The following is an 8586-nucleotide window of genomic DNA, read 5'->3' on the forward strand; positions in this document are numbered from 1 at the left end:
ATTACAGGTGTGAGCCACCACACCCAGCTAATTTATTTGTGTATTTTTAGTGAGAGACAGGGTTTCACTATGTTGGCCAGGCTCGTCTTGACTCCTGGCCTCAAGAGATATGCCCACCTCAGCCTCCCAAAATGCTGGGATTACAGGCATGGCCACTGCACCGGGGCTTTTTTTTTTTTTTTTTTTTTTTTTTTTTTTTTGAGACAGCATCTTGCTCTGTCACCCAGGCTGGAGTACAGTGGCTTGATCTTGGTTCACTACAGCCTCCAGCCTGCCAGACTCAATCTGTCCTTCCACCTAAGCCTTCTGAGTAGCTAGAACCACAGGCATGCACCAGCACACTCAGCTAATTTTTGTATATTTAGTAGAGACTGGGTTTCACCATGTTGGCCAGGCCAGTCTCGAACTCCTGACCTCAGGTGATCCACCCGCCTTAGCCTCCCAAAGTGATGGGATTACCCGCGTGAGCCACTGTGCCAGGCCTCTGCACTCCTGTGTAGCTTCCAGGTAATGCCAGCACTGCCAGTCCTGGAACCGCAGCAGGTCATAGACTGAGTCTCTAGAGTGAGCAAACTTCCATTTGCCCACCCCTCATTAAAATCATCACTGGCAAACAAGGTGCTAGTTGCAAAAGCTCCAAGGTGCTTACAGTGTTTAAATTAGTTAAGTTACATATATTTTCTTATTTGTATTGGTCATTTCTATTTCTCTGTTTCATATCCTTTACCCATTTTTCTCTAATGGGTTTTTGAAATCGTTTCTTATTGGTTGGTGAAATTCCCTCTATACATTAGCCCTCTGCTTGTCACTAATATTGAAAATACGAGGCTTGAGCACAGTGGCTCTTGCCTGTAATCCCAGAACTTTGGGAGGCTGAGAATTCGAGGAATTCTAGACGAGCCTGGACAACATGGTGAAACCCTGTCTCTACTACAAATAGAATAATTAGCTGGGTGTGGCAACACACTCCTGTAGTCCCAGCTACTCAGGAGTCTGAGGCAGAATCACTTGAACCTAGGAGGTGGAGGTTGCAGTGAGCCAAGATGGCACCACTGCACTCCAGCCTGGGTGATGGAGCCAGACTCCTAACTCAAAAAAGCATAAAAGAAGGGGAGGGGAGGGGAGAGAAAAAAGGGAGGCCGGGGAAGCAAGGGGAAGGAAGGAGAGGGGAGGGAGGGGAAGAGAGAAGAGGGGAGGGAGGAGAAGGGAGGAAAGGGGAGGGAGGAGAGAGGAGGGAGGGAAAGGGAGGAGAGGGGAGGGAGGGGAAGGGAGGGGAAGGGAGGGGGAGGGAGGGGGAGGGAGGAGAGGGGAGGGCGGGGAAGGGAGGGGAAGGGAGGAGAGGGGAGGGAGGGGAAGAGAGAGGAAGGGAGGAGAGGGGAGGGAGGGGAAGGGAGGGGAGGGAGGGGGAGGGAGGAGAGGGGAGGGCGGGGAAGGGAGGGGAAGGGAGGAGAGGGGAGGGAGGGGAAGGGAGGGAGGAGAAGGGAGGAAAGGGGAGGGAGGAGAAGGGAGGAGAGGGAAGGGAGGGGAAGGGAGGGAGGAGAAGGGAGGAGAGGGGAGGGAGGGGAAGGGAGGGGAAGGGCCAGGTGCAGGGCCTGATGTCTGTAATCCCAGCATGTTAGGAGGCCAAGGCAGGAGCATCACTTGAGGCCAGGAGTTCAAGGCCAGCCTGGGAAACACAGTAAGACCCTGTCTATATGAAAAAAAAAAAAAGTAAAAATTACAGGTGCAGTGGGGTGTGCCTGTACTCCCAGCTACTCAGGAGGTTGAGATAGGAAGATCACTTGAGCCCAAGAATTTGAGGCTGCAGTGAGTTACGATCACACCACTGCACTCCAGCCTGGATGACAGAGATGACCCTGTCTCTAAATAATTGTAAGAGAAAACATGTTTGTATTTTAATTGGCTTTTGCATTTGTTCTTGCCATATAGACGTTTTCATTTTTGTGTGGCCAGATCAATCTTTTCCTTTATGGTCCTATATATCATTTTTGCTCCAAGGACACGAAAATATTCAGTCATGGCGTTTCTATAACTACCTGGGGGCAGAGGGGAGCATTTTTAAAGGCAATTTCTAGTAAGAAAATGAGGGCAACGGGAAGACACTAAAGAGACCTTGAAGAGGCTACAAGATGAGGGAGAGGCAGGCTCGGCGAGGGCTGTCTCGTGGGAAGTTAGCTAAAAGTCATCGAACACTTCCAGGATAGGAATAGCTCAGCCTTGGACAGGGAAAGCCTCAAAAATACCCACACCTGATACCTTCAGTAAGCAAGCCTTTTTGAGTGCCTACTGGGTGCCAGACATTGAGGGTATCTAAGGATGAATGATGTTCATCTCTGGCCTTCAAAAAGCTAGTGGCAACAGAGGGGAATGACATGAAAACAGATAAGGACATAACAGTGTAACCATTATGATAGAAAAAGGATTATTCCTTTTTCAAGGAGGTGTCCTGAGGAGGTATACTGCTGCTGCTACAATTATGTGAGTACAATCTGTGACGGCATCACAGAATAGGTGACAGCTGTTCTGGGTTTTGAAGTTTACATAAGAGTTTGCCAGGTGAAGAGAAGAGGGAAAGTAAAAGGAAGAAGCTTGAGTTGTGAACGTTCCAAAGCAAAGGACCCTGGAGACGACAGGGTGGAGCTATGGGGATCTTTAGTGGAGCCCTGATATGGGGAATTACAATAGCCCCAGAGTACTCAGATGTTTATGTATCTCTAAATTCCTCCAAAAACAGGCCAGGCTTGGTGGCTCATGCCTGTAATCCCAGCACTTTGGGAAGCAGAGGCAGGCAGATCACTTGAGGTCAGGAGTTCGAGGCCCTGGAGATGGGCGGTGGTTAGGAACGCTTTCCCTGGCTGGGTGCTCATACGGTCCTGCAGAGATGGGCGTAAGTGCCCTTCTTCACAGCAGCACTTTTCTCCAAAGTCAGAAAAGCTGGGCCTGGCCGGGCGCGGTGGCTCACGCCTGTAATCCAAGCACTTTGGAGGCCAAGGCGGGCGGATCACCTGAGGTCGGGAGTTCAAGACCAGCCTGACCAACATGGTGAAACCGTGTCTTTATTAGAAAAAAAAAAAAGAGAGAGAAAAGCTGGGCCCTCCTAAAACACCCATCATTAGGGGCCTGATACAATAATTAACCACACATGCCATGGTGGTCTGCATGTGCCAATAAGGAAAGAGGTCAGAGAGGAAGTTCAAAAAAAGGTAGAGAAGTCCGAATGGTAGGCGCGGGCTAAGCCCACATGTAAGAGCATCACACACGCGTATGTCTCCACATATATCTGCATGCAAGAAGGTTTAGGCCTCTTTATGCATAGAAAATTCTGGAAGAAAGAGCTAAAAGTGTTTATATCTAGGAAAAACTGTATGAGGAGGTTTTTGTATCCCATCCTCTCTTTCTAAACCACTAGAAATTTGTTTTTTCTTTGTTTGTTTGAGATAGGGTCTCGCTCTGTCATCCAGGCTGTAGTGCAGTGGTGTGATTACAGCTCACTGTAGCCTCGCCTGGGCTGAAGCAATCCTCCTGCCTCAGCCTCCGCACACCACCATGCCCAGCTAATTGTTTAATATTTTTTGCAGAGACAGGATCTCACCATGTTACTCAGGCTGGTCTCAAACTCCTGGGCTCAAGCAATCCTCCTGCCTTGGCCTTCCAAAGTGCTGGCATTACAGGCACAAGCCACTGCGCCTGGCCAGAAAAGTACTTTAGAGTGTATCTATAACTAGATGTGCTTATTAAAGACTATTCTTTGGCCAGGCACAGTAGCTCACTCCTATAATCCCAGCACTTTGGGAGGCCGAGGTGGGCAGATCACCTGAAGTTGGGAGTTCAAGACCAGCCTGGCCAACATGTTGAAACCCCATCTCTACTAAAAATACAAAAAAAAAAAAAAAATTACCCAGGTATGATGGCACACACTCACAATCCCAGCTACTAGGAAGGCTGAGGCAGGAAGATCACTTGAACCAGGGAGGTGGAGGTTGCAGTGAGCCAAGATCATGCCACTGCACTCCAGCCTGGGTGACAGAGCGGATTCCATCTCAAAAAAATAAATAAATGAAGAGAAGACTACTCTTTATTCAGAGTATGTCCTTTCTGCTTGTTTGCTCTAAAATTGCTGTAAAACCTTTTATGAGATAAATACTGACAGGGGTTGACAAATACTGCTCTGCTTTGCTTTTAATGCACATGCTTGAGAAAAATAAAAAGTTGGCAGCTGTAGGTCTGTTTCCTCCATCTTTTTTTTTTCTCCTGGAAAGTCTATGGGCCACGCTGATTTCATGCCAGGGGCGCTAATGTCTCTAAGATGCCTCAGGGGTCTAATCAAGGTGCCTCTTGAAAGAAGGGACATTTGGAAGTCAGACCACTGATATGAGATGAGCAGAGGACCGCAAATGCTTCCCAAGTATCAGCACCCCACTTCCGCAGACCAATATGGCTGTGGATGCACTCCATTATGTGGGACGCCCCCATATCTGTGGCTATCACTCCTATCTCAGCCTTTTTTTTTTCCCCTTGAGATAGGGTCTCACTCTGTTGCCCAGGCTGGAGTGCAGTGGTGCAATCACGGCTCATGGCAGCCTCGACTTCCTAGGCTCAAACAAGTAGCTGGGACCACAGGCATGCGCCACCACACCTGGCTAATTTTTTAATTTTTTGCGTAGATGGGGTTTCATCATGTTTCCCAAGCTAGTCTCTAAATCCTGGCCTCAAGCCATCCTCCTGCCTTGGCCTCCCAAAATGCTGGGATTACAGGCGTCAGCCATCATGCTTGGCCTCCTTTCTCATTCTTGACAGTAGAGATTCATCCCTTGTCATTGTTCAAAGAAACAGCCGGACCTTATTTATCCATTTCACTGGGCTGTTTTTGCCTGTTGGTTGGTGGATCGGGGATGCTTCCTGGTTTACTAATTTGTAATTCCCTCTTATTTTGATTCACTTCCTCTCTCAGTGGGATGGTGATTTACTTCAAGCAGCCTCATAGATAAGGTGCTGGTCAGTGGGATCAGATCAGGGAAGGAAGACAAAGTAAGGTTGGAGGATACAGCTTCCCCAGGACCAAGGCCAGAACTAGACTAAGGCAGGCTCTGCTCCCAGTGACATCTGTGATCTCCAAGCACCAAGTCCTAAATGTTCCAGGCTGTGTGGGGGTGTTGGCCCAAAGTCAAATACAGCACAACTGAAAGAAGGGGCCGAGCCCAGTGGCTCAAATCTGTAATCCCAGCAGTTGAGGGTGCTAAGGTGCGTGGATCACCTGAGCCCAGGAGTTCAAGACCAGCCTGGGCAACATGATAAGACCCCATTTCTACAAAAAATAAATAAAAAATTAGCCAGGCATGGGGGTGCATATCCATAGTCCCAGCTACTTGGGAGGCCAAGGTGGGATGATTTCTTGAGTCCAGGAGTTCGAGGCTGCAGTGAGCTATGATCACACCACTGCATACCAGCCTGTACAGCAGAGTGAGACACTGTCTCAAAAAAAAAAAAAAAACTTTAATAAAAAAGACAAAGGATTAAAAAAAAAAAAAAAAAGACAAAGGATTATGGAGTAGGGAGAATTTATCCTGACAATCCCAGGATCCCCAGTGGCAAAATCTGGAGATTTCACCAGAAAGAAAGAGGGATCCCAATTCTGAGCAGAGGCATCAAATCCCTGACCCTCACTCTCTGAAACAAGACAGAGCCCCCAGAGATCAGAGATTCTGCTGATCAGGAGCCAGGACACCCCCAATGGCTTTCTTTCATTTGACCCTGAGTCTTCAAGTGGCTGTCTCTGAGGGCCTCAGTTTCCTGCCTGTGAAATGGGGCTCTCTGTATGGTTTTCCCTACATCAGAGCCTCAAGTGCTGGCAAACTCAGAAGGAAAGGGGCATGTGAGCATAAGAGGAGAGGACGAGAAAGAGTGAGGAAAGCAAGTCAGAAAGGCAGCGGTGACCGGATCACCTGAGGTCAGGAGTTCAAGATCAGCCTGGCCAACATGGTGAAACCCCACCTCTGCTAATAATACAAAAATTAGCCTGGCGTGGTAGCATATGCCTGTGATCCCAGCTACTCAGGAAGCTGAGGCATGAGAATCGCTTGAACCCAGGAGGCAGAGATTACAGTGAGCCAAGATCACGCCACTGCACTCCAGCCTTGGCAACAGAGTTAAATTTTGTCTCAAAAACAAAAAAATAAAAATAAAAATAAACAAACAGCAGTGCTTTCCGTGACCCCAGTGAATTTCCGTGACTTTTTCGGCCCTACCTTGAGATAATAGAACAGGCTCAGAGAGGTGAACGGATTTGTCCAAGGTCACCCCGCAGAGGGGCTGAGCCTGGAAGAACTTTCCATCCAGCACAATCAAGGGGGCCTTCTCTTCACTTCCGTGTTTACCATAGTCAAGAGCAACACAGCCCAGCAGGGGCCTCCGGAGGCCAAAGCCCCCTCCCCATGCTGAGTGTCCCTGTGCCTCCTCCCCTGCACAGTTCTGTCATGCCCTCTTGTTTCTGCTATGCAGGGCCAAAAACATGAGTGAGTCAGCAAAGAATGGGTCACCAGATCTCAGAGTCCCAGCAGGCTCCGCGGCCAACCACGAAGCTTCAGTTCCCTCCATAGATGCCAGCTCACTCTGTGGCCTCCTCTCCCTGGGAGCCTTCCCAGATTGGCCCCACCTGGCTCCTGGGTCTGCAGCAAATATCTCCCCCAAATCTCACATCTATTTGATACTCCCCAAGTGCCACCAGAATGGGGGTGTCCTCTGCATCCTGTGTCTCCCAACACCTGCAGAAGTCAATGCATGCCAGCAAAATGGATGGCAGCTGCAGTGGGAGGAGGCCCTTTCTGCAGGAGGGGGCACCATGGTCTGAGCGCAGACCACATCCTGGGCATATCCTAGTGCTAGGATTCCCTAGTGTCATCTGGGCACTAGGATATGTCCAATGCACGCCGGGTTCCCTAAAATCCCCCAGCACAGCCTGGACCCCATGCCTGGGCCCTGCTGACAAGGCTTTGAAGCTGAGCCCTCAGTTTCCCTTCTGTCGCTGTCTGTCTCTCCCACTGAGTAGGGACCCCCACCTTACTCGGCTGTGTCCCTAAGGCCAAGCATCAGGATAATGAATAAATGAATGGACGCTAGCCCTGTACAGAACCTGCTCCACACGACCACCCAACTAGAGCACATCCTCAAAATCTGGGCCACAGATGGGGAAACAGGAGCCCAGACAGGCGGAGGAGTTAGGTGAGACTCACACATCAGAATGACAGCCTGGGTCCCAGCAATAAAGATGGTGAGCATGGCTGCCAAACACGGCGTCCAGCCAAGGACTTCCCCTTGGACCAGGACACAGAAGGCAAGAAAGGAGTAGAGCCCTAGCAGGGTGCTAAGTGGGTCGATGTGAATTTAGAGACCCTCTGCTTTTAGACTGGTCTGGAACCCCTGCTCAGTCCTGGCAACTGGAAGGGAGGCAGGGGGCTGGCACCCATGAGCAAGCCACAGCCAAGCAGGTGAGAATTAGCCTCCTGTTGAGTTCTCATCACCCCTCACGCCTGGAGACAGGGGACTGGCCTCCATGGGAAGAGGAGGCAAAGTCTGGGGAAGGGGGCTGGTCCCCGTGGGAATGGAAGTTATTGTATTACCCACCAGCCATGGACCTGATCCAGATGCAGGCACTCCGGCCTCGTGGTGGGGAACTGGCATCTTGAGGACAGAAGTACAGTCATCACTGGCTGAAGGCACGGGACTAGCCCTATGAGGAGAGGGATGCTGCAGGAGCCCCCTCCCAAACAGGGAGCTGGTTCACAGGGTGGTGCTGCAGCCTTGGGAGCAGCTGACCCCCAAGAAAACGGGCGCTCCCAACCGGCACGAGGCCGGTCCAGGGCACAAGCGAGGTTCGGTGCCCACACACCCCCCTCCCCCGATGACCCCTCGCGGGGATGGGCCAACCCTTACCCGGTCTCGTGGATGGCGTTGGTGAGGTTGGCCCAGGCCACGGCGTCAGGGTGGCGGCCGTCCACCAGAAGCAGCTGGCCCGCTGCGGCGTCCAGGACCACCGAGCGGCTGCCGGAGGCGCGGGGGACCGACCCATCGCGCGCCCAACGGCCCCCCGGCGCCGGGATCGCCCCCGACAGGCCGCTCAGGAACAGCCCGGCCAGCAGGGCCAGCACCAGGGCCAGCGCCAGCACCCGCGTCAGGGCCCGGGCCAGGCGACTGCTGGGGGAGCCGTACATCTGGCCCACCATGACAGCGCCGCTGCGCGCAGACAGCCCGGATCACGTGACTGAGCTCCGTCGGGGGCGGGGCCGAGGGTGGGGCGGGGCTTGAGAAGAGCCTTTCCGGGGTGGGAGGGGCTGGGGAGAAGGGAGGACGGGGGGAGGGATGGGGCAGGGTAGGGGGCTGGGCGGGGCGGGGCTGGGCGGGGCGGGGTTGGGCGGGGATGGGCGGGGATGGGCGGGGATGGGCGGGGATGGGCGGGGCGCGGGAGGGGGGAACCCATCCCACCTTAAAGGGCCCGGTTGCCGCTTCCAACTACGCAAACCCAGTTTAGCACACGTCCCCCAAACTTTTTTCTTTTTTTTTTTTGAGACAAGAAAAAAATCTCAATCTGTC

The 8586-nt window shown here is 52.0% G+C and overlaps 1 protein-coding gene across 2 annotated transcripts in view; it reads right to left on the reverse strand.

The window, feature by feature from the left end:
• The window catches only part of PLBD2 (phospholipase B domain containing 2), a 33440-nt gene extending 25176 nt beyond the window's left edge, over window positions 1-8264 (reverse strand). For both annotated transcript variants that reach the window (XM_074402192.1, XM_003932338.4), the window contains exon 1: window positions 7930-8264. In XM_074402192.1, the coding sequence (XP_074258293.1) occupies window positions 7930-8219 (290 nt within the window). In that variant the 5' untranslated portion in view covers window positions 8220-8264. The remainder of the gene's footprint in view (window positions 1-7929) is intronic.
• Between the last annotated feature and the right edge of the window lie 322 nt (window positions 8265-8586).

This window comes from Saimiri boliviensis, chromosome 7, assembly GCF_048565385.1.
Source record: "Saimiri boliviensis isolate mSaiBol1 chromosome 7, mSaiBol1.pri, whole genome shotgun sequence".
NCBI classification, from domain to species: domain Eukaryota; kingdom Metazoa; phylum Chordata; class Mammalia; order Primates; family Cebidae; genus Saimiri; species Saimiri boliviensis.